The 27,869-nt window shown below is 38.3% G+C and overlaps 1 protein-coding gene across 1 annotated transcript in view; it reads left to right on the top strand.

Moving 5' to 3' along the window:
- Positions 1-27,869, top strand: part of LOC124258537 (proto-oncogene tyrosine-protein kinase ROS-like) — a 162,838-nt gene that overhangs the window by 91,638 nt on the left and 43,331 nt on the right. The window contains 1 exon segment of the mRNA XM_046692606.1: positions 5,211-5,504. Coding sequence (XP_046548562.1) covers positions 5,211-5,504 — 294 coding nt within the window.

Here is a 27,869-nt window from a genome sequence, read left to right as displayed (position 1 = left end):
TTGCTCACCTACATATTTCAGCAAGCCTGACACACCAAGACGTGGAGTAAATTTGGGCTAGTTTAAAATGGTTTGTGTGCTAAGATAGGAGATCAATGTTGTGCTTCTTGTGTCATCTAATGATAATGGTACTCCTTCTTTATTATTTTTTTTATTTTGTTGTTGTCTTTGTCTTTGACCTCAGTAATATTCCCACAATATGGCAGTGGTCTGTACATAATGGATTCTGGACCAGATATCCAGTGATTAAAAGCATGAGGATCAATCTACGCAATTGGGAATACAATGACATGTCAACCAAGCCAGTGAGCCTGATCACCCGCTCCCATATTAGTCACCTAACATGGCCAGCATGGGTGGTACTCTTTGATGATAACTGTTATCTTGACAAACAGGTCAACTTTTATGGTCAAATGGAATTCTTGTCCTTAAAATCACCGAGAAGGATTCAGGAACTCTTTCTTACAAAGCAACTTTCCTGCCTTTTTGTGAGAGAGTTAGCAGATTTTGTCTTTGGTGAACCTCATGAATTAAAACATTATTGATCAGTCTTCATGATTTTCATTGTAAGCAGAAATTCTATACCACCATTGAGATAATGATAGTTGGCCCAACAGACAGCTCAAGGTCAAGGACCAATGTTTTTGTGTGAATAAACTCTTCAGTACTTCAGACAGCATATTTCATTATCATAGAAAAATATGGTGAGACTTGCTGAGTGAGTGTCATATATTTGTAAATTGATTTCCTTCCAGTCTGCTTGGATTGGGTCAATCTTGCATAATATGACATTGATATGGTTGGGGTGTCTCTTACGTGATGAAAACATTGAATCTAATTCCAGGAAAACCATTAACTTGGCAAAACCTTGACAAACCATAGGAACCTAATAGCTTCAATATATACTTTGTATACATATAAAAAGTTGATATTTTAAAACAACAATATTGGAAAACAGATGCTTGTATAAAGACCTCAGAATGAAATAACCATTTTATTTTTTGGAATGAGTTTGGGTTTAACGTGCTTCAGGGAAATTACTATCAGATGGTGCAAAAATGTTATCTGCCAACAAGACTTGTCTTCACACTTGGCATTAAAGGGGCCTGGCTACCTTAATTCATTTGCTTTTTGAATAACAATTTGTAGTTAATAAAGATAAAGACAAAGATGAATATAAATATGTTACAAAACATTATATTGTATGTAAGCTAGTGGAAAAAAATATGATTATATTATTGGTTTTATGTATATTGTGAATATTCAAGGAGTAATGCTGACACATCAAATTTTCACTCCTATAAACCACATTGTTTTATGAATCAATGTCAAAGAACAGTCAATTATTTCCCACATGGTTTGTACAAGGGTGGGTGTTCAGATGGGCAAGGTTTAACTGTTGACAGTGTTTTCAGGAGCCAGCAGTTCCTTGACTGGTCAGTCCGAGATAGGCCAACCCTCCTCCAGTTGGTGGAGTGTTTGTCCACATAGTTGGTGGTGATTCTTATCTCTTGGCTGATCAATCTGTGGGACGATATTGCCTCTCCCACTCAACACAGCCAGTCAATAATGGCTATGCCAAGGGTGATCAGGGCAATATTGCAGCATGATAACGATCCAGGAAATGTAGAAAACGGTTATGGGCTTGTTATTAATACATGCATTTTGGTTTTGGTTTTATTAAGGTTGCCCCAATTGTTGTGGGTTATTTCTTTCGTTTATTTAAATATTTAATTAGTAGAGTTATTTTGAGAATGTCTAATAATTACAACAATGGTCGAAATTAACATTTCTGTATATAGCCAGATTATGCCAATTTGGCATTTAAAATAATTTTATTTCTCTTACACAGAAGATAAAGGAGATAAATGTTGCATTATTATCCCATAGGTAATGCTTGATTCTTTCATATGAATATACCCGTTAGTTATTTTGCCGTAGCATGACAAAGTAATTATAGTATAATGAAAGAATTGGGTCATACCATGAAATATAGTAATAACAAGACTTACTGGGTTTTTAACTTCCTTCAAGTAGAATATACCACAAAAAAATGCCTCTGCCATGCTATGTTTCAGTGTTATTGAAAAAAATAATAAAATCAGTTGGCTGCCAACCGTAATCTGACCCTTTCATAATTATCAACCACAAGACAGCTAGTGTGGAGTGGTTTCGATACAATTATCCTCACAACTGTCTTCTAGTATAGTTATTGAATGAATCGATTCAGGATACATTTACTGCCGACTTTTCTACTGATAATGACAGGACATTTGGATTGAAACCTAACGTACCCGACGGAACCTTTCAGCCAAGGAGCTCTCAACGTTATTCCCTGATTCCTGTTACTGTCAGTTTTTTTGTCATTCGGTGATCGTTATTCCGTGATGATGAATACACACTTCAGGGCACACGCGAGACTGTTGAGGCATTCACTATGTTGGAATGAAGTGTTTCACTTCATTTAGATTGGAAAAAATCAAATTACGAAAGTTTAAAAAACACCACTGCACAGGTCTAGAGCCAGAAATATGATGAAAATTGTATCATTTGGAGGAATTGTATGTGTCATGCTTACTGTTCTCAAGAAAGAGGCAGTTGCATTTGCTGAATACTGTCTGACATGGCGACTTCTCTTTTGAAAAAGTAAATCTGTAGTGATGCTGGGATTTTTAAAAATGTTTGTTTGGGACAAAATACATTTTCATTTACTGCTTTAATTTGAAAGGAGGAGACAAACAATTCTATTTTTCAATTGTGCCCTGGGGCATAATAAAATAAAATAAATAATGAATAAAATTGTGTGGTGGGCTAGTGATCCAGCGAGCTTAAATTGTCAGGATCGAGCCCACCTGTGACGTGACCGGGTGTAAAAACCTTGGAGTCAACTTTGTGTGCAGACTCTTTCCATGTTGTCACAACCCCTAGTGTACAGTACACAACCCTGTGCACTTAAAAGAACACACGAATCCGTTGGTATATGACCAGATGGTGGCCACATGAATACGTGCAAACACCCAGCAACATGCAGTAAACTAGGACAAAGTACTGGGACTATGTGTCCCAGTCCACCCATGATGGATGGATGGATGGATGGATGGATGGATGGATGGATGGATGGATGGATGGATGGATGGATGGATGTATGTATGTATGTATGTATGTATGTATGTATGTATGTAACATTGTGCAGCTGATCTCACTCATGCACCCACTCACTCACTCACTACAAATACACGCACGCACGCACACACACACACACCACAAAATCTAAGAGCACATCGCTAAATGACAGTGACCTTGAATGCAACATTAGACACCATTTCACCTGACCTTGAAGCATAAAGTGTCTTAATTCCTCTCTTTGTATTTATGACCCATACTCTGATTTACTTTCAACATAAACATGCTTCATTCAACAAACCATAATTCATAACAAACATGTTGCTATTGTAGGACGTACCTCAGCCAAAGTCTCATCTACGAGTCTGTTTAACCAACTCTTTGATGAGCATGTAGATATCAAATACAAATTCCATAAATATCCATAAAACGTGTCATGTATTCAAATAACAGTTTTAATCCCTTAACATCTCCAGATGATAAGCATGCGTGGAACAAAACAGAAGAATCTTTTTCCTAATCTTTATGATTTTGTTGCCCTATTACAATGCCACGGTGAATTAGATTCATACTGCAATTACTACCTGCAGAACACATGGGCTTGATGCCGCACAAACTAAGGGAATCTCTTCACTGAGTCTCTCTCACTTCCGGACAATCCTCCGCTCATCATATCTCCATGCAGACACCATTCTTCATACGGTGCCTGTTTGTCACACAACCACAATATATTGCTGTTTATCTTGGTAAAGTAAGTCCTGGCGTTGCCTCTACAGTACCCAGAATCACATGATTGACACATAGAGTGTTGTCCAGTCATTGTTCACTGATGACAACACTACAATGTCAATGTCCTGTCTACCAGATAATGCACTTTGGTAGTTTTCACATTTTCTGTAATATCCTAAGAAAGTTCCAGGCGTGGCATCAAAGCATATGTTAGTGCAGGGAATGTTTTAATGTGTGCTTCAGCACAGGATTTGTTATAGGTGCAGTGGCAGTGTCACTTTGAAGAACAGCTCTGATCTATTTATTTCCTTGCGATTATCCCTGTGACAAAGCAATTGGTGCTGCCAGTGACAGAATGATTGTGGCGCCATGCAAACACATAATTTCTGGAACTACTTGTGGATTAGAGTGGAATTCTCAGATATGTTCGTTCAACGTCTTGAATGTCAATACTGTTGTCCTGTCAAATATACACTTACAAGGCTATTTTGCTATGACCAAAATACACAGTACCAGTTTAAAATTCTGGTAACAGGATTCAATTAGCTGTCAAGAATACATCATCGTGACAGTGCTTTTGATTACCAGTAAGACACAGGGATACAAATACAAGTACCGGTAGTTGTTGGCAGAATATTTTGAATTTAAGTTAAGGATTCATTATGAGCTCAGTCTGAGTGTGGACAATTTGTATAGGAAATTAAATTCAAATTGGTTTTGTAGCTTGTCAGAAGCAAGGTTAAATTTTGTTAAGGCAAATAAAATATTCTGAAAAACAAATTGGGATGAAAAGTATGATTACAAATATATTTGATTGGCAGGTAAAGAATACAGAAATGTAAAAAACATTGGAATCTTTTGAAATTTTAAAAGGATAGGGGATATGAATGACTGTCTTCTCACCTTCTGATTGAAATTTGTATGCATGTGTATTGAAAGGATTCTAGCTATTGTCAGGATACTAGATCGTATGCATGGCATTGGTGTTAATTAATAATAGTTTAGCTTGGTCCATAGGTATTTGTTATGCTTTGATCAGGTCAGTCATGTCATCTTACTTAGAAATGAGTGAGTGAATGAGTTTAGTTTTATGCTACACTCAGCAATATTCCAGCTATAAGGCATCAGTCTGTAAATAATCGAGTCTGGACCAGACAATCCAGTGATCGACAGCAATTTGGATGTGTCAACCAAGTCAGCAAGCCTGACCACACAATCCTGTTAGTTGCCTCTTACCACAAGCATGGGTTACTGAATATCAATTCTAACCCAGATCTTCACGGGACCTTACTTAGAAATAGTTTTGAAGATACATATCTGTTTACAAGTTATTTGTATGTTGACCTTTTGTTTTCCAGTACCAGCAAGTGCCCCAAAGATCAGGAGTCTGTCTGCCCCATCCCCATCAGTTATCTCTATTGCCTGGGACCGCCCAGCTTACACTAATGGCGACATTGTAGCCTACAAGATCACCATCGACCCAGTGGGCCACCCGAGTCTACGGCGGATGACGAAAGACATCCTTGGTGATGTGCGGTCATGGACAGTGGGACAACTTCAGCCTTCACAAAAATATGTTGTCACCGTTGCTGCTTCCAACAGAGTGGGAGAAGGCCCCCCGGATGTCGGACAGATCCGAACTCCTAACCCCGGTAACTGTAAGTTGTGTGGCTCTGCATGCCCGCTGTGCTTGTTGATTCTAGCTGATTGGAGGACAACGGGGTTATCAAGGCAGCCATGCAACTAGCCACCCCATTGGCTAATAAAATCTCACACAATCATACAGGCCAGCGGATTGGCTAAAAATGCTGGCCAATTTCTGATTTTGCAGTTTATTGCTGCTATGAATCCAATAACTTCTAATCAGCCAGACGATTGGCCACCCTCAGCCACACAACTTGTAATCTTTAATTCTATTGGCTGAGATGGGTTTCACCCTCCAGACGAGCATTCCTCCGACTTCCCTGGCATTTGACTAAATCTTGTATCAGAAAATTGATGCATATTAGAAAGTTGATCCAAATGTGCAAGACGCATGTTAAAGAATCTCCTCAAACCATCCTAAGTTATACTACCATCATTATCATGTAAACAAACATATCTGAGAATGAAATCTCCTTCATGTAATTGCCTTTTTACGTTGCTTGTGGCATGGTAGACTTGCATGTGGCTTGATACTCCATTGATTGGAATAATGGGACTTGCATGAACAGTACTTGCAGATGGTGGAGCTACAGTCTGTAAAACGTCACATCAGAACATGTAGATCTTTTACTGTAAATGACAGACAACACGCGTGGTTTCCCACACTTCCACGGCGCACTGACCCCGAAACAAATATGGCTTCCTCTCGCATACTCTCGCTCACTTCTTGTGATAGTTGAGATAGTCTCGAAACGATTTACAATAAATATTGAGTGAGTGAGTTGGGTTTTACGCCACTTTTATAATATTCCAGGTGAAAACCAGAAATGGTCTTCACACATTGTACCCATGTTGGGAATTGAACCTGGGCCTTTGGCATGATGAGCGAAACGCTTTAACCACTAGGCTACCCCATCAACCCTTCACTGTAAATAGATGTACACAAAACATTGTGTAGATCAAGAGCTGACAAGCTGAATCATATTCTCTGTATTTTTTCATTGCATTGTATCATTTAAAAACTACAGGTAGTACCAGGCTTCAGTCTACATGTGTTCACAAACAACTAGTTCCATGTGAACTGAAGTGAAATCCAGTGGCACAAACAGTTATCACCAAATCAACACAAAACATTTCTCTCTAAACATTTGAGCTCTGGTTTGACAGACAGTGAAGACCCCCATCTGCAAGTACTGGGAACCTAATTTCATGGCAAAAATCATTCTTTGCTGTTGTTGAAATATGTAACTCTACCATCTACCCTAAGAAATCATATATATGCCCATCGACTCAGTGAGTGAGTGAGTTTTAGTATTACGCCACTTTTTAGCAATATTCCAGCAATATCACGGCAGGGGGACACCAGAAATGGGCTTCACACATTGTACCTATGTGGGGACTCGAACCCAGATCTTTGGCGTGACGAGCGAACACTTTAACCACTGGGCTACCCCACCGCCACCATAGACTCAGTGGATTAAACCATTTGAATCATAATGAATGGCCTAAAATAAGTTTTCTAAAATGAAATTAATTTTCACTTTATAAAATAATGTTTTTCAATAAGGATAGATGATATTTAAAAAAAGTGTTGCTTATATATTTCACCAACAGCAATATTCCAAACCATATGTCATTATAACTTCTTATGCATGAGACATTATTACCTTTGAAACAGCCCTTCATGTGAAAACCATGTGTTTATGTCATCTGCATGTCTCTCTGATTATCATTATTATTATTACGATGCATTTTGGTCCCTAATGTTCATGATCATGTGCCTGTTTTTTCAGTTACCCTGGAGTAATTCTGGGTTACAACAGATCCCTCGTACCTCATTGTTGTCTTGAAGATGACATTAGCATCTGAGGATGTTGTTGTTTGACTGATCATGTTATCGTACCCCTGTTGATCGATGCTCATACTAGCAACCTTTGTTTGTCACATGTGATGACTGCAGCATTGTTGACCATGACATTTAACAACATTCACTGACTCACTCTTTTCCAGCTCATCCATTTTGTTAACCTGTTATTGAATAGTTGTGATGATTTCTTAGTTTTACTTCACAAAAAATTCACAAATCATTTTCCTTGTTATTCTTATAAAGATCGTAAATGTTTTCATTTAGATGATGAGTTGTTTTCAGGACAGTGTTACAATGCACAGATACAATTCAGTGGCCAGCGCATTTGTTATGAATTTAGTTTTACACTTTTCTTCAGGGTAATATTGTATAATTATAATTATTATCTCTATTTACCCTGCAGTAGAAGGGTACCTGGTAGGATAAGATGGGAATGTCCTGTGCCCACAGGCAGCCTTGGTTCTATTTACCACATTATCATTATTTCCTTCCCCCTAAAAGAGGTGTCAGCAACTAGGGCTGGGACGGGTAGGAAAAAATGGAATCGAGTACCCGCATGTACTTACCCGAATCGGAATCGAGTACCCGGAAATGTAAGGAACACAGCGCTTCTGTCAACTTTCTGAATATTCATTCACGATTTGACAGAGACTATTAAAGAAAACTTATAAGGGTGGCAATAAGACATTAAAAATGATCTCAAGCTATATAATTTACGTCTGTTTGACCAATATAAAGAGTAACACCATTAGTTACATTGCTCGTTTAAATAAACTTTTCGTTCCTGCTGTTCCTGTAACTTGACTACTCACTGCCCATGCGCAGATAAATTACAGTCGTTAATAATAACCTCCATTAATCGGACAATACCAATGATGTAAATGTGTGTTACGTCAATAATGAAAAAGACAAGTTATTATCTGCCCTTGTCATCACAGAGTTCTCTCCATTCTGGGTACTCGATTCCTAGAAATAAGACTCGATTCCAGCTGTACCCGACCCGGATTCGAGTAGTCGAGTACCCGTCCCAGCCCTATCAGCAACTGTCGTCAGACAAAGTTTATTACAATAAAGGCTCCAGAATGTAGAAATCTATCAACTAGGGCATTTGCAATGAGTGAGTGAGTATGGTTTTATACTACTGTTAGCAGTATTCCACCAATATCATGGCTGAGAACATCAGAAATGGGATTCACACATTCTACCCATCTGTGGAATCGAACTAAGGTCTTCAGCATGATGAGCGAACGCTTTAACCACTTGCCTACCCCACCGCCCCCTTTACAATGAGATGAGATTTCAGGTTACTCATAGCTCTTAATATGATATAGAGATATCAAGTATAATTTCAGGTCATTTTTCAAAAATGATTTTCTTAATGCACCATGAATGCATTAAACAAGATTTCAAAACAGATTCCTTCTTCAGGCCACAATTGAGAAGCACTGGCCCAGTAGGCATTTCTAAGTAACCAGAGCGTCTTTCCAATTATCCCTGCCATTGTACTTGAACAGTGTGCAAGACAGTTCAATTGGCTGATTACCTGTGTAGGTTGTAATGCAGCGCTGGTTGTTACGACCACCTCCACATGCTTATTGGCAGTCTTGTTGGTGGCACAACATACTTTATTTTCATATTGTCCAGCAGATGCTCATTGTTCATTACAAAGTTTCATTTGTGTGGACTCCAGGTTAGAATGTACCCATAGCAACATGTATTGGTCGTAACAGGCGAACAAATGGATTAGGAGGTTGGGCATGATGACTTCATGTGTTGTAATGAATCACGGGACTGTCTGGTCCAGCCTTGTTTAATTACAGGCTGATGTCGTATCAATGGAGTCTTGTGTTAAACAATGAGAACACAAAATGTCACTCTATTGGTGTTAGTTACACAAATGTATATTTATATATTTTATCCATTATCTTTCACTGTATGCTCATATTCATATTTTCTATGTTGTTTATGAACATAACATACTCATACTTAAGAGAAAGAATCCTCTAAATTGTAACCATTGTATGATGTTGGGTTAAAGTGATAAAACTCTTATACCTGTTGTCACTCAATTATTTGACCTTTCGACAAAATGACACTCAGACATTGTGCATTTTTGTAGAAACTCTCAGAGGAAACACTTATGTTTTAGCGTTTTTGTCCCCTCTGTTGACAAGTTGACATTCACAGTCACCATGTGTTCCTATATTGGCAATGGCATTTACAAATGTCACATCGCTAAGATGCAATCTGATACTGTGAAGAAGTATGCACAATATACCATTAAGTCCATTGTCTGTGAACAATTTGTTGTACTTTTGGGTATTTCCTGATTTGGATATAATATTCATCTTGAAAATTAATCAGAATTTGAAGTATTTTATCTTGCTCTTTATCTTAATTTTCAAAAGCATCATCATCAATATTTTCAGTATATCAGAGATTTAAACTCCAAATTGTACAAGGGGTATGGAAACTGTTGTTACCTAAACAGTACATACTGGTATTTTGTGGTGGCTGTCCTGTGTAAAACACAAATCATCCCACAAATCAGGTTACAGAGGGCAGATGATTTCGGGCTGTGATAGCCTGACTCCGGGGAGGGTCAAAGACTTTTATCCTACCATAGACTGTACATTTGGTGTCTCTTTAGGCAAATAACCTTGTTCGAAACATCCCTGTTCACCCAGTTGTAAATGGGTACCTGGTAGGATGAGATAGTCTGGTGACTGTAAATTGTCTAGCGCCTCATTGGCCTCTTGGTGTGCATACTCCCCAGTGAGCCAAGAAACAAAATCAAGTGAACGTTTATGCATTCACCGGACCCATAATGGTGCACTGTGTGTATGATATAAAGCATGGAAAAAGCACAATACAATTGGACTTCATAATATTGTAATATGGCATTTGCTGCCAAGGGACAAACAGTTGGGTAGGTCAACATCATCAGTGGTCAGGCTTACTGGACTTGGTTGACACATGTCATCGTATCCCAATTGAGTAGATCAATGCTCGTGCTGTTGATCACTGGATTGTATGGGATTACCAAATTATTTACAGACCACCTCAATATAGCTGGAATATTGCTGAGTTCAGCGTTAAACAAAAACCAACCAACATTGTCATCAATTGATAGAAACTTGAAAATTCCATGCCAGTTTGTAGCCATTTGTTTCCAGTTAGTGTCTCATATCCTTGTGTCAAGCCAGTAGGATATCCTTGTTTATCTTTGGAAACAGTAGCTGGGGATTTAAGCAAATTTTGTATTAGCCTTTCGGCAGGACTGCATTAAAGAATCCAGAGAGAATCTGAATGAAAACAGTCCCCTGGCTGCCTTTTGGGAAGAGACAAGCTTCTGTTATCATGGGACATATGATGTTCAGTCTCCAGCAGATGTGGAAATGTTTGATACCCCATTGCTCTTGGCTCCTTACACATGAAGTGACCCCTCCCCAAATCTCTTACTCTAAGTACAGAAATGACCTGATTGGTAAAGATTCGCTCTTGTAAACTTTTCTCGATTCATGGCAAGCTGTAGAAGTGATCTGTAGAAACAAACATCAATTTGCAAATCACTAAGGCCATGTTTCTCAGCCCACTAGAGACAATTACTTGAAGCTTGTAACAGCTTTCGAAACATCAGTACCTGGTCTTTAGAGAGATAACATAAACAACAGCAATAAGATGGGTTGCTTCTGATGGCCATATGTTCTTCAGGTAGTTTCGGTGTTGTACACCTACAACTTGCTATTTTTGCACCACCAGGGTCTAAAACAACAAGCATCAAACTCATTTGAGTACCTAAATGTGTATGCTTAAATTGAGAATTAATGAATCGAACCTTGTCTGAAGAAATATTGTTTATGTATGTAAACAGTGTTGAAACTTGTGGTGTATGTTTAAGCATTCAGCTGTCTTTGTTTTATGTAGGTGTATGTGGTCAAATGCTCTTTTACAACTTGTTTTAACAGATTGGATATGACTTACATCTTCTCAGGGGAACGTTACATTAAGTATTGCAGTGTATAAATAATATTTTGCTTTAGTCAGAAAACAATATTATATATGGACTTGCATATTTTCCTGGGATTGTTTTAGGCGTACTCTTCAAACGTGCTCACATATTTCATAAAAAGTTATTATGCAAAGGTCATTACTTCTTTGGTAGTTATAATTAATATGGTTTATATTAATTACATTACTTAGTTTTCTATGTCAATGCCATGCATAGTGTTGTTGAGAGTAGAAATCGCTGATGAAAATGTACATTGAGGTGTCGTCTTCAGATTTAGCATAAACTGAATGAGTTGGAGGGTTTTCTTTACATTTTCTTGATATGGGACAGCACGTGGTCCCTTCTCTTTAAGATTTATAATTGCCATTTAATGTGAAAACTCCATGCCCATTTATGTCAATACTGTTTTATCTTCTGGGTAGCGTCGGTGGCATTTAGTCATTTTACCTCAAAGATAACAAACTGGGGCTCCATGTTATGTCACAGACTGGCTGCGATGCTGTGGATTGCACTACATGCGTTTTCCTAAACAAAAGTGGCATGGCTTTCATCAGATCCAAATGACGTGATCTTCCTCCAACAAATGTCAAGGGGGTATCGCACACTTCCCCATAGGTTTTCAGTTACCTCCCTTGCTTGGAATCAAACTATACTTCATCATGGATTTGGGCAATTATTTTGACAAATTTGTAACATCAGCTATCCATATCTTTAAGAGAGGATGTCGTCTGCCCTCACGTTCTGTGTTATCTGTCACAGAACATGAGTATGACTGTCGGGGCAGTTGGAACAGAGTCTTCATGATATATCATGTATAGGAAGCCACACAATGCCGCATCTCCAAATGGGATTAAATGCTGCAAGTAATCTGTTTGGAAACTGTGTGTACAAGGCTTTATGTAATCAGTGTATGTTTGCTCTGAATGTATGTCACTGAGTGATGTTGAGGATCATCGCCTTTATAAATGCATGTGTTTCATTTTGTGCCCGACAAGCTGGAGGGAGGCATCTGTGTTAAACCTGCTTAATACAAATACATCTATTTTAACCTTGTTAGACACCTTTGCCTGTGCTCATGTAGTGGCCATAAAATTTCCGAGTCCCGTGCTGGGATTCGAACCACGAACCTTCTGATCCGAAGTCTTGTCCACATGACCAAAGAGGTTAACCCCGTCAGCAAGCTGACAAGGTAAGGATGTCATCTGTGGGATGACTCCATGCCCTGCTACACTCAGATCACAGTTTTTCAATCCGTATTCAAGTATATTTGTTATTAGCTTGTACTGATAATGGGGCAGTGGGGTAACCTGATGGATAAAGCATCCACTCGTCCAATGAAGAACTGGGTTCAATTGAGTGAGTTTAATTTTATGCCACACTCAGCAATATTTCAGCTATATGGCGGCGGTCTGTAAATAATCGAGTCTGGACCAGACAATCCAGTGATCAACAGCATGAGCATCGATCTGCGCAAGTGGGAACCGATGACATGTGTCAACCAATCCAGCAAGCCTGACCACCCGATCCCGTTAGTCGCCTCTTACGACAAGCATGGGTTACTGAAGGTTCTCTCTAACCCGGACCTTCATGGGTCAACTTGGTTCGATTCCCACATGGGTACACAGGGGTGGAAATAACCCATTGCCTGACGTCCGAGTCCAGTGTTTTTTTTTCTGTTGGGCAAGCAAATTTGTATATTACACTTTACCGGTGTCCAGTTGACTTTCCAACGTTAATTATGTTGTTTATGTAAAAAATCAACAAGAAAACGGCTGGTATAGTGGATAAATTATCAGGGCAAGTGAATTTACATCTGCCACTGTACCGGAGTACACTAGCAATTTTAAAGTTATTTCCACCCCTGGTACAATGTGTGAACACCATTTCTGGTGTCCCCTGCTGGAATATTGCTAAGAGCAATGTAAAACCATACTCAATCACTTACTCACTTGTGAGTTTTATTGAGTGAGTTTAGTTTTATGCTGCACTCAGCAATATTCCAGATATATGGCAGTACTCACATGTAGATGTTGTAACATATATTATACTTGGAATTACACTTTCTCAGTAAAGCATACATTGTTGTATGTTGTTTTGTTGTTGAGTCCATCTCACACCCATTAGGCACCTAATCACTAGCGCATAGATTCAGCTATGTACATTTTGTGTTGTAATTTTTTAAATGTAGAAAGGACCATTTCATGGAAGCAGGTATATATAAACCTTCAATGCTAGATTAGTCACTTTTATTATCCCCCGCCGCGCGTTTAGCGAGAAGCGGGGGATATAGTATTATGCTCCGTTCGTCGGTCCGTCCGTCCGTCCGTCTGTCCGTACGAATTGGAATATCTTAAGAACTGTTCACTAGATTCTTTTCATATTTGGTACCTAGGTTCATCACAGTATAAGAAAGGTCCAAGTCAGGTTTGGTGACATTGACCTTCATTTCAAGGTCACAAGGGGACTTTAATGTTTAACCTGCATGTTAAGCTATCTCAAGAACCGTTCTCTGGATTTTCTAGGGAAGGCCCAGAGCCCAGTAAATTTTGGTGACCTTCACATAATTTTCAGTTCCAGGCAACACTTTGAAGATTTCAGCATGTTAACCTGAATTGTCAGCAAGATATTTCAAGAACGATTCACTGGATTTTCTTCATAGACTTTCAAGACTTCCCTTGAATGTTTTTCAATAAGCAGTTTCTTTAGTACTATTTGTGCATATTTCATACACTATGACATTCATGTCATGGTCAAAGTCAGTCTTAAAAATATGTGTGTTTGAACAACTAAAGAGCAAGATATCAAGAGAGGTTGACTGGTCATGTTTTTGTTGACATTTAACTTCATCTTAAACTTTCATTACTTTATACGTTTGATTTGATAATTTGCGGCAGGGGATTATGTCACCTTAGTGACAATGCTTGTCATAGTTTACTATAGTTAGTTGTGTAAGACTAAGGTCTCAACATAAAATATTCTCTTGAGAATGTTTGAGTCATGCAATTAAGACATAATCAAATATATCGTATTTCATTAAAATGCAACAGTTACTTACATTTGGTGAGAAACTTTACTGCTTATGACACACTGGTTAAAAAAAGAAGCCAAACATAAATTACATCTGTACATAAATAGTGAGCCAAATTCATGAAACCAGTAATAACTTTAAATGTTTAATATCAGTTATATTGGGATAATTACACGAACATATGTAGAAATGTTCCATGGGAATATGATGAGAGTAAAGAACGGAGACAGGACTTTTTCCAAATGATGCTATATGAACCGTGGCCTTGTCAAAATCACTTCATGATATTATGTGTGCTCCACCCCTTTTTCAAAATGCTGGATCACCTCTGTAAGGCATGATGTCGTGTAACCTTAAGCCCTTGCCCTGTAACCTTAGGCAAGGTCATGTAACTTGACAAGCCTGTGTTAAGGGGGGCATGTGTGAAGCAGTGTCTTTGCCTTGAGAAACACTGTTCGTGAGGAAGCTGCTATGGGAGAAGAGTTAGGCAGGGCAAAGGCAAGTAATAAAACAAGGGGACAGCTTTGATGCCAGCACAACATTGAGATAACTCTCTGATCCTTGGTTGTAAAGACTCACGGTAGAGGGTTAACACTGTAACCTTCTTTAAGGCAATTAGAGGTAGACAGGTTGTACTTACTGTGTCTACCACAGTTTATGTATACCGGAGAAACCAGGAGAAACTCTCTTCTGAACAACAGATTCTGTAGGGGTAGGCAGAGAAACAGTGCCCATCAAAAGAACAATTTATGTGTATGAGTGAGTGAGTGAAGTGAGTGAGTGAGTTTGGTTTCATTACACTTTTAGCAGTATTCCAGCAGTATCATTGCAGGGGACCCTAGAATGGGTCTTACACGTTGTATCTATGTAGGTATTTGTGTCACACAGCTGACAAGTTATAGCCATCAAATGTTTGTTCTTCAACTAAGTCAGTGTTATATGATTTAATTTTCACTTTGACGTCATGAACTTCTCAAGGCATAAAATATTTCCTATTTTATTTTGTAAAATTGCTGTTTTCTCTTGAAATAGCACCAGAAAGCCTCTTTATGACATGGATAAAGATCTCACTGTCCCGTCCAATTCCACCTCCACACCCTTGTTCATAGAAACCTCAAATTGATTGTACCAACGACCCCAACACCCACCTACCCAGTTATGATCAATAATGAAAACTGAACAACACTTCAAGTGTTGTATGAGTTCGTTTTTGTCTGAATGATTGCTTATATTAGTTCAATTATGGCTTGAAAGTTCAAACTTATGAAAGCAATGCTTCAGATTGCCAAGGGTCTTAGTCACTGACCCTTGAAGATCCAAGTGTCCTAACATTACAGAGTATTTGCCCCTAGGCCTGTATTTCTGAGATCTGGTTCTTCATTCTTACCAGTAATTGATCACTTGATCCATACCTATTCATATCAATCTGAATGAAAATAAAACTGTTCTCTATATACCTTACTGATTGTTACATTTATCAGTCACAGAGGAAGGTTTTGTTGTGTAGTCTCACCCCCGGGTGACATATGACATACTTATATGAAAATACTTCAAACCCTTAAACACCAGACAATGGATCTTGTTTCTGAATGAACACAACATGTATACAAAACATATAATAACAATTAGATACAGCTCCTTCTGTCTCAGCAGCAACAACAGCCATGTTTCTGTGTCTAATACGATTGTAGGCTGCTTATAACATAGAGAGTGTATATTGTTCCTTACAGACTGCATGGGGTGCATAAAATTGGGAACAGTCATTTATTACATGGTGATTGCATGGGAAGTAGTGGTATTTTGATGCTCTGATGTACTGAAAATAATGATCCTCCACATGATGTATGTAAAACTGGATTGTGGAATGGTAATTTATTATGCAGGGATTGTATGGGAGGTGGAGGTCAGACAATATTTATGCACTAATGTACTGAAAACCATGACCCTCCACTAATGCTCATCATATTTTCAGAAGACCATGTTGTATGCTGTTTTCATGACCCTTCCTGAAAAGACAAAAATGCCAAAGTACTTAATATCTTATAATAAAATGTTCATGTTTTATGATCCACATATATGTGTATAATTTCTTTATGATTCTCACTAGAGACTCTTATTTTTTGGTCAGCCTTCTTATTCCCTCTGACATTAAATCGCGATGTAACATGACTTAACCAAGACAGCAATTCTGATCACCCAATCCTGTTATTTGACTCTTACAATGAGCATGAGCTGCTGCAGACCCATTCTAACCTGCATCTTCGTGGAAACAAGTAATTCCTATGGTACGAGCATGCAACCTTGTTGGTGACCTAATTTTCCAACAATGCTTGAGAAAAGGAGACCAAATGGCACCTGGATAGTATTTGTACTACTTTCCTGCCTTCCCAGAATGCACTGCACATGTAGGAAAGTAGCACAAATTGTTGAGTTCTCCCACAGCAGCGACTGTGAAATAAACACAAACACAACACATCTGCTAGTTTGGTTACAGACACCAGTCTACCCTTTCTTCCCGCTCAAACACTGCTGCAAAAATTTGAATGTCACGTTCTCATTAAAACATGATACTCTTGCTCCAATGGAAGACTTTTTGTGTCATTATAAAGGAAAGTTAATGTTTATGAGTGAAATTTATCCAGTTAACATAAAATCAAAAAGAATATTTTTCTATGAAGAATTTCATTCATTATTAATCTGTTTAACCATATGATTTCTTGACATGGTGTAGAAGGAACACAATATAAGCTTTGTGAAATATTTGAGATATATTGTGTAACCTGTTCCATGTGTTTGATTAGGCCCTGTAAGTCCTGTTGATATCGTTTGGAGTTACAAAGATATTCAACATATATTGGAACTAGTGGTTTCTCTGATGATTTTCTCACATTTTGACACACTGCCCACCTACTGTGTGAGAAAAACATGGAGGAGAAGCACTTGCCTAAGATTATGTTTCAAATTTTGACAGCAATAACACATTTTCTTAAGAGGTTAAAGAATATGGATTGCTATCAAAATTTTTGCTCACTTGTATTCCTCAAGAATGAAAGGAAATATTTGTTTTTGTTTGTTTTTGCAAAAGAGGGACCTATTACATCAATTGAGCACAATCTTTTTGGATAATCCTAATCTTCATCCATTTTTAGTTATGACTGAGCATTTTCCATGCAAGGGAAAAAAATTAGTATTTCGCATTTAAATGTTTATGGGGCTGTGGGGTAGCCTAGTGGTTAAAGCGTTCGCTCGTCATGCCGATTCCACACATGGGTACAATGTGTGAAGCCCATTTCTGGTGTCCCCTGCTATGATGTTGCTGGAATGTTGCTAAAAGCGGTGTAAAACCATACTCACTCACTCATTTAAATGTTTATTTTTCTTGCTGTCGGTTTAATTATTACGTCTTACTTCTATAATCCTCCAGTTGTAGCAGCTCTTCCGATGGTCCTCATGAATGATCACATTTAAATGTGAGTAATTCCTTCTCACAGATATTGGTTTCTCTTGATCTTCAACTTGATAAACAGAGTCATCTCATTTAAAAATTCTTTCGTTCCTTTTCCTGTGTTTTTAATAGGAATAAGCAGAAATACAAACAAGATAGACAGACACTGATCAGAAAATGATATCTCAAGCATCAATTGGCGGCCTACGGGAGTTTCGAAAGCAAATTAGTGCGTGATATTATGTCCTCTGAAGGACAGTTGTGTAAGGGCTGGCTGTATGAGGAGATGAGAACAATGTTGCTGCCCCACCCTTCCTGTTGGGGACAGTGCTAGAACACGATGAGGGAGTGGGTGGGATTGGCACAGAAGGAACTGGGGGAATCGAAATGGTAAAGCATCTACAGATGGGATCTTTCGATTTTCACAGGCATGTTAGGGTAACCTTGTGGAACATGTGAACAGAAAAGTTGAGTTCACACATGATTAGCAACTGTAGACTACATTCTCATTTTCTTTCTGCTGTTTGTAAAATAATTGTTCACACCGTTGACAATGCAGTTTTAGTTGTTTTATTATCATAATTCAAGGGGCCATTGAGTAGGCAAGTGGGTAATTCATATCCTTGTGAAGCTGAGAACCTGTTTGGACCATTACATGGGTCTTACAAATAACATGCTTTATGTCCCAATATGAAATGGGTATGGTGGTTAGCCTCGTGGTTAAAGTGTTCGCCTGTCACACAAACAGCCAAGGTTTGATTCCACACATGGGTACAATGTGTGAAGCATATTTCTGGCAGAATCTTGTGATCAAGGGCAGTGGAGTAGCCTAGTGGTTAAAGTGTTAACTCGTCATGTTGAAGACCCGGGTTTCATTCCCACATGGGTACAATGTGTGGAATCCATTTCTGATGTCCCTGACCGTGAAAAAAGCTGGAATAGTGTTAAAAGTGGCTAAAACTAAACTCAATCACTCAAATCCAAGGGCCACTTTGAAGATCATGCTTTGTTTGTTAGTCTTATAACTGTCGGTTTTGCCAAAGAAGTAAACATCCAAGACCTGCGTTGCTTTTGACTTGTTTCAATTTGGGATACACATTGATTTTACGGAAACACTGAGGTGCCTTTGCATGTGTTTGTGATGGGGTGGGAGGGATAAGCTCATATTCTGCCAACATCTGGCGTCATAACTGTTTTATAATTGTTTATGAACACATGCTTATGAGTGAGTGAGTGAGTGAGTGAGTGAGTATGTTTTTACGCGCTTTTAGCAATATTCCAGTAATATCACGGCAGGGGACACCAGAAATGGGCTTCACACATTGTACCAATGTGGGGAATCGTACCAAGGTCTTCGGCATGACGAGCGAACACTTTAACCACTCGGCTACCCCACATGCTTATGATATATAGTGGCAACTGTACAATTGATTTTGCATTTGGCAGAGATGTCCTTTGATTATGGAAAGGGGTTTGTAGCTTTTATGTATGTGGTAAAAAGAAATGTGCCTGTGAAGAAACAGACTATAATGTTCCTGAGAGGAAGTTGTCTCTTCAAGTTTCAAGGTTACACAATGTTTCAAATGCCACGCTGATGGTGAGGATGTGGTTTGTGAATGGCTTCTGTAGACACCCAGACATTCTGCTCATATGGGGAGGGCAAGCACCATTCTTTTCTTTTGTTGTTTTAAGGACTTTAAAAATGTCAATGAAATTCTGAGCCTGTGTTTTAGGTGTAACTTTATGAGAAGAAAAGGATGAATGGACATGGCAGATTCTAATGCAAAACAGGCCAGGACATTCATGTTGTTTAAAGTCATTTGTGTGCATGGGTGATTAATAGTAATTTTTACTTTGTATCAGGGTGAGTGAGTGAGTTTAGTTTTACACCGCTTTTAGCAATATTCCAGCAATATCATGGCAGGGGAAACCAGAAATGAGCTTCACACATTGTACCCATGTGGGAATTGAACCCGGGTCTTTGGTGTGATGAGCGAACACTTTAACCACTGGGCTACTCCAGATAATCGAGAAGTATGCGCCCCACTTTGTGTCAGAGATGATTCACTTTTGTTTCATAAAAACTATACAAAAACAAGACGTTTTGTTTTGCACTATATAGATGTGTGGTTATTAAGAAACTTTAGAAATTCAAATTGAAGAATCTTTTTCCACAAATGCCAAAAAAAGGCAAATGATTTCAGTAACTGACCCTATCTTGTAAATTTTAAAAAACTATCCTGATTTTAAATGTTAATTGAGCCTGCAATAGCTGTTCACACAGTGTACACAAGAGATAGGTCCAACAGATCGGTGCTATCAATCAATCTGCTAACCTCAAAACAACATGCTGAAAAACACTGGTAGCTAAATAAGCAATCCATCTGTATTCTTCATCAGTGTGCATCTGTGCTATTGTTTTGTGAAAAAAGAGATAATCACATTAGCAAAAAACATGACGAGAGAATACCACAAAGTGAAGGGGTCGTCAGAAATCTCCATACTGCATCAGATTGTACATTAACACTGCACAGAAAGAAAGTGGAACCCTGGGTGATAAATATGCGTATATGCATCTCTCCGGCTATCTGTACCTGGTGGTAACCTTATTGTCTGTATTGCTGGTGGTGTGTGATATATGTCAACACCAGTGCTATACGTAGCGTAGCCATACGTTGGCATGCTGATAACATGAAGGCTTAATGGCGATATGTCCGGTGACTTTTTCTCAGTATGTTTAAGTCATGATGCTTGGCAACATGTGTACCAGTTACAGTTTGATTTGATCTGTGCATTGTCTGTGCATTACATATGTCTAAATACAAATCCATATATTCATGCAAACAAATCCATATATCCATGAATATAAATCCATATATCAATGTATACAAATTCGGGCACACAAATCCATATACCTATGCATACAAATCCATCTATCTATGCCCACAAATCCATATATCTATGCAAACTGACTGACTGACTGAGTTTGGTTTTACACCGCTTTTAGCAATATTCCAGCACCATCACGGCAGGGGACACCAGAAATGGGCTTCACACATTGTACCCATGTGGGGATTCGAACCCGGGTCTTTGGCGTGATGAGCCAACGCTTTAACCACTAGGCTACCCCACTGCCCCTCTATGCATACAAATCCATATATCCATGCATGCAAATCCATATATCCATGCATATTAATCCATATACCCATGCATACAAATCCATATATCCATGCAGTGTGCACACAAATCCAACTATTTATGCATACAAGTCCATATACCCATGCATACAAATCCATATACCCATGCATACAAATCCATATACCCATGCATACAAATCCATATATCCATGCAGTGTGCACACAAATCCAAATATATTTATGCATACAAATCCATATACCCATGCATACAAATCCATATATCCATGCAGTGTGCATACAAATCCAAATATTTATGCATACAAATCCATATACCCATGCATACAAATCCATATACCCATGCATACATATACATATATCTATGCACACAAATCGATATATCTATGCATACAAATCCATATACCCATGCATACAAATCCATATATTTATGCATACATATACATATATCTATGCACACAAATCCAAGTATTTATGCATACAAATCCATATACCCATGCATACAAATCCATATATCCATGCAGTGTGCACACAAATCCAAATATTTATGCATACAAATCCATATACCCATGCATACAAATCCATATACCCATGCATACAAATCCATATATCCATGCAGTGTGCACACAAATCCAAATATTTATGCATACAAATCCATATACCCATGCATACAAATCCATATACCCATGCATACAAATCCATATATCCATGCAGTGTGCACACAAATCCAAATATTTATGCATACAAATCCATATATCCATGCATACAAATCCATGTATCTACACATACAAATCCATGTATCTACACATACAAATCATTATATCCATGCATACAGTTCCATATATCAGTGTATACAAATCCCTATAACACACAAATTCATGCACACAGATCAATACATCTATGAATACAAATCCATATATCCATGAATACAAATCCATATATCCATGCACCCATACAATCTATTCATATATCCTTCCATACATGTGCCTTTATAGAAATCCATATATCCAACTTTAGTTTGCCATTCCTTGAGACCTTTGAGGGTGTTCCATCACTGAAATAAATCATGTTTACAAACACCTATCCACTTATTGGCTCTCAGTGCCCTTGTTTTTTTTGTGGCGATTCCTGATTGCTCCCAGAATATATCAGTGTCAGCGTCAGTAAGTGCATTTTTACAATCCCGTTGTCAAAACCACTATAACTCACTGGTGGTACACCCACATGAAACATGAGGGGACTGATAGTAAGGTTTGTTATTCCACAGCAAGACCTTGGATCAGGTCTCATAGGCATCAGCTGAAACAGTGAAGGTACTGGTGCAGCCTTAAGCACTCACTCACTCATTCTAAAGCATAATTTTTGTTACAGCTCTGGTGCTACCAAACTGCACTCACTCTCTCACTCACTCACTCACTCACTCACTCACTCACTACAGCTCTGGTGCTTCCAAACTGTACTCACTCACTCACTCACTCACTCACTCACTCACTCACTCACTCACTCCTCACTCACTGTCACATTACCCACCCACCCATCCAATGCAATGTACAATTCTTTATTTTCATTCAATTCTAGATTATCCTCATTAGTCTATCCTGCTCTGGTGTTTTCTGTCAGTGTGCATTAAGGATCCATAAGTAAGTTTTAATAGTGATATTCTTGTTCAAGCTCCATTTATCCAGTATAGCCAAAAATTGTTCATTTTTCCATTTCTTGTATTATATTAATCAAATTTAGCCACATGATGGGAATCTCATGATGGGTGTATGGTCATTATTTATATTGCTGTTGAAAATGAAATGTGCAAATTGGCTCATTGTTAGACACAGATGGGCCATTGTGCCTTCTGGGAATGAATTAGAGTGAGATAGTTTAGTTCTATACCTCTTTTAGCAATATCCCACCAATATTATGGCGGGGACACCAGAAATGGTCTTCCCATGGAAAGAAATTAGAAAATAGCTCACTTAGGATTATAATTTTGCTTCAGTTCTTTACATGTTAAATATTGATCTTGAGCTTCATTTTGAATAGTTTGGAAAATGAAACATTGAATGTGCTTGAACAATGAGATATTACAAAACTTACCAATCAGGCTTTTCTTCAGCTACAAATGATCTTTGTTATCTGTTGATAAAGTCAGAATTACAGAATCAACATAACTTTTTGCAGAGATTTCTTGTGAATTATATAAAAGGTTTTGTCGCTTTTATTTACAGAAGATGACATGTGCATACTATTACCTGTATATGAGCTATGAGATTAATACAGAGATTATAATGTTAATTTATGGAATACTAAAATATATCATGGGAGACTATAAGCATATCATGGCAGACTATAAGCATATCAAGTATCAATACAACATGTGTTACGTGTGTTTCATAAGGCCAAGGATTCACCAATAGCCATAAACAAGACGTGAAGATAATGTATATATCCTATAAGCACAGAGGTACTAGCGTTACCTCTGAATCCCCAGGTCCTGTATGAAAGATATCAGCCACCCAGTGTTGATGAAAGCCAAATACCCAATATGAACAAGAGTCCTATGTCATCACTTCAAGTGCCCTCGTATTAGCAGCTTCCAATTAACTCAAACCATGTTCATGCCCTCTGTCAACTCCTGTAATGAAACCACATTTTCCAATTAAGGCTCTTGTTACAAGAAGGTGCAAGATGTGCCGATCAAAATGCGATCTTCCAGATAATAAGATAGGAGATGGGAGCTGTCGTTTTGTAATGAAGAGTAAAAAATGATCTGATGGCAGAAATTTGTGAAATTGATAGTTCTAATTGTAACCATGTGCCGAGCATGCTTCATTACGGTGGCGAGAACACATAATTGGTTTGGTTAAATTTCTCTTTTCTCACATTTGTGTCAAACTTGTTTCCGTTTTATGGGCAAATTGGAGATACAATTTTTGAGAGATTTGATATTGTAGTAAGAATTTTCTCCTAGATGGTGATTGGGACATCAGATTTGACAGTTTCAGAAAGGATAATCTCATTCGCTAACTTGTACATGTGACCTTAAGTTATTTTGTATTTATTAAAAAATAAAAAACTGCACATTAGATTAACGGTGATGGACAAGAGAATTTTGTAAGGCAAAACTTTCAAGAGGTGGAACTTTGAAAGGTTGAAATAACCTGAATACAGTAATTTTAGGGATGATAAAGTTGCATATTTGTTAGTGTGTTTCACACAGCATGGCACTATCGGCAAGCATGTTGAGGAGGTAGGGTAGCCTTGTGGTTGAGGTATTGCCCTGTCATGCCAAAATTGGTATAAAGTATGGAACCAATTTCTGGTGTTGGGTGATAGTACCGGAATATTATTGACAACATACTCACTCACTTACTCACTCTTCTTATGATCACTGGGTAAGGCGTTCGCTCGTTACGCTGAAGACCCGGGTTCGATTCCCCACATGGCTACAATGTGTTAAGCCCATTTCTGGTGTCCCCCGCTCTGATATTGCTGGAATATTGCTAAAAGCGGCGTAAAACCAAACTCACTCACTCACTCACTATGATCACTGGATTGTCTGGTCCACTGCTGAGTGTGGTCAACAATCAACCACCCATCTTACCCACTTAATCATGTATTTTGTAGAAATGGATTTTGGGTGGTTTATTTATATATTTAATGTGGGGAAAGGGTTTATCAGTCATCTCAGGTATGACAGTTTACAATGTAGAGTTGTATCCCATACGCGACATATTGATATGATTGCTGGCTCATCAATTGTCCTTCAATATGTTTCTTGATTTGTCAGTAACATCTAGGTTCTAAATTGTATTTCAGATTTTAAAAATAAACTGGTCTTGCTGTGATATTACTAAAATACATATATTCTGTCTGTGTGGTGTTTGAAAAATAAATGACCACTTGGTGATAACAATCATGATGTAATGGCTCCAAATGTACCAATAATAACTTAATATTTCCACTTCATCCAGGTCTGTATTCATTGTAGTCTGTCTCACAATCCCTAAGCCACATTTTTATCCCTTCTGCCTACCCCTCCCTGCAGTGCTAAAGTCCATATTCCCTATAACCCAATTTAAGTGGGTTTATTTGTTACTATCAAACTTATGTATATTCAGAGAATAAGCGTTGGTCTATATTCATATTCATAGATAAAGCGGATGTTATATCTTGAAGGAATCCATTTCAATATGTGAAGATCATGTGGATTGACCTGAGGAAACCCACAGTTATTACATACCATATTACTTCCCTTTGATGGTTGAAACAGAGGATGACATTGATTTAATAATGAGGATATATTAACTATATCAAGCATGGTATAACAGATGGTATCACCCATGTCGTGTCATATCACCATGATGGCTGTCTTTTATGTAATAGTCCATGTCACTTCTCTTTGTAATACAAGCTGACTTGTTTGCTTCTGCTATTACTATCTGATATTTACCGTATCAGTCTGCACCCTGGTTATCGACTGTTTCGGTCAACGCTGTCAGTAACGTCACCAACTTCCTGCTCTGATAGGATCAGACGTCTGCTGTATCCCCCAGCACTGAAGGTGCACCTGGTGACAGTTCAATAATTGGGAACATCATAAGGTTGCATTACCTTGGATAATTGAAGGCAGATTCATCGACCTGATGGCTCGCGTCACAATATATCTCCTACATTAGTTCCTGTAACAATATACATGTCCTCTGGAGTGCATGCTGTAGCATACACATTTTGGCAGCCAGTGTATGTGAAGTGTGAGGTTTCCTTTTCAACATTCAGGTGATGCCAGACCTGGACTGGAGTAATGTGGTACCTGAAAATCCCGAGATTGATGTAGAGCTAAGATTCTTCATATGATATAGATAAAGTCCTTGAAAGGTATTCAGAAATTAGAAGAACATTAGTTCATAAAACGCTTGTATGGAAAAGAACTTCTTTTATTCTTTGCCATGACATTTCAGGGATACCTCTTGCTCCTAACCCATGAAGGTCCGGGTTAGAATTGATCTTCAGTAACCCATGCTTGTCGTAACAGGCGACTGACGGGATTGGGTGGTCAGGCTGACTGACTTGGTCGACACATGTCATCGGTTCCCAATTGTGCAGATTTATGCTCATGTTGATCACTGGATTGTCTGGTCCAGACTCGATAATTTACAGACCGCCGTCATATAGCTGGAACATTGCTGAGTGCAGCGTAAAACTAACTCACTCACTGTTCTTGCTCCTTGGGGAATTGTGAAGGAGCAAGAAGTAGTTCTGAACTGTGACAAAGAGTAAAAGCTGTTGTTATCCATGAAAAGTGTCAAGATAATTTGTACTATCTCTGGGCCTTATCTTTACCAGGATATTTTAGCTCATAAAGCCATGACACCCGTGAACATGCGGGTGACAATATTGATCTTCAGTAATCCATGCTTGTCATAAGAGGCGACTAACAGGATCGGGTAGTCAGGCTTGCTGACCTGGTTGACACATGTCATTGGTTCCCAATTGCGCAGGTCGATGCTCATGCTGTTGATCAGTGGATTGTCTGGTGCAGATTCAATTATTTACAGACCACCGCCATATAGCTAAAACTAAACTCACTCACTCATAAAGCCATGAAATGTGCAACCTGATGTACACCAGATCCAGAATTTTGTCATCAGAGGATATAGTTATAATGTTTGTAAATGACATGTGGGAGGCATGGGTGGTCAAGTCAAGGTGCCACAGAAACCTGTGATTCTGGGTTTGAATCCCAATTTGCCGCATTCATGTCACTAGGTTTGTGAGCACCATAACCGTGCTCATGGGTTTCTCCAAGGTTTTAAACATTTCGGCTTCCCTCTCATGTTAGGCTGACACAAAGTGAATTCTGGCTTTAAACCTGTCTCACCCACTCACCCTATCACTATAAGATAAAAATTGTGAGATACAGATGCAGGAATGGCAATATTCTGCTGATCAGATTTCTGCTGGTTTTAATTCAAATTGATCAATTCTGTGAATCGTCTAAATCCCTGAACCACCCATTTGATGACACACCATTAAGTTTTCAGCTGAAAATAGATCTTCCTGTTGCGATCCCTGAGGATGGAATATGCAATGTTGTGATGTTGCTACACCGTCATTCCATTCATACACCAGAGAATGGATGAAGGGATGATGGTCTGTTGTCTGTCAGATTTGGTGACCTCAATAACTAGCAACAAGAGGAGGTAGATAAGGACAAACGTTATGAATGAACAACAACTTTATTCAGGTGATGCGATGTTTTGCTACAGATTCTTGTATCGTTGTCAAGCAGGTGTATATTCGATAATATGAAGGCAGTTTCAAAATCCGATACAGATTCTTGTACATTCGATACAGATTCTTTGATACAGATACCTGTTTGACAGCGATACAAGAATTTGTATGGAAACATTTTGATAATATGTAGGCAGATTCATATTTGATACAGATTTTTGTATCATTGTCAAGCAGGTTCTGTATCAAAGAATACTTGCTTGACAAGTATACAAGAATCTGTATCGAAACGACATCACCTGAAGAAAGAAGCATTTTTTAATTTTTTTCTTTATTTCACTGTTTTCAGGTATACATACAGGTATGTAAAAGTATACATGTATAATACTTCAGTATAATTGTACAGTCAATAACATTATTACATATATATACATCGAAATACTTTACTGAAGAAATAAGTTGTTCATCCATAAAATTTGCCCTTATCTAACTCTCCAACTTCTAACTCAAACACGTAACGAGGTAACTGATGTTCTAAATCACCTTGTGTTAAGGAACTACTGTATATTGCTAATAAGAGTTGTATGGATAGCATCTCCTTGATCATACATACACATCATTGCAAGGCTACTTCTTGCCTT

Source organism: Haliotis rubra, unplaced genomic scaffold (genome assembly GCF_003918875.1).
Source record: "Haliotis rubra isolate DU_JTF1 unplaced genomic scaffold, ASM391887v1 Scf697, whole genome shotgun sequence".
Taxonomy (NCBI): domain Eukaryota; kingdom Metazoa; phylum Mollusca; class Gastropoda; order Lepetellida; family Haliotidae; genus Haliotis; species Haliotis rubra.
This window is presented reverse-complemented; position numbering and strand designations above follow the sequence as displayed.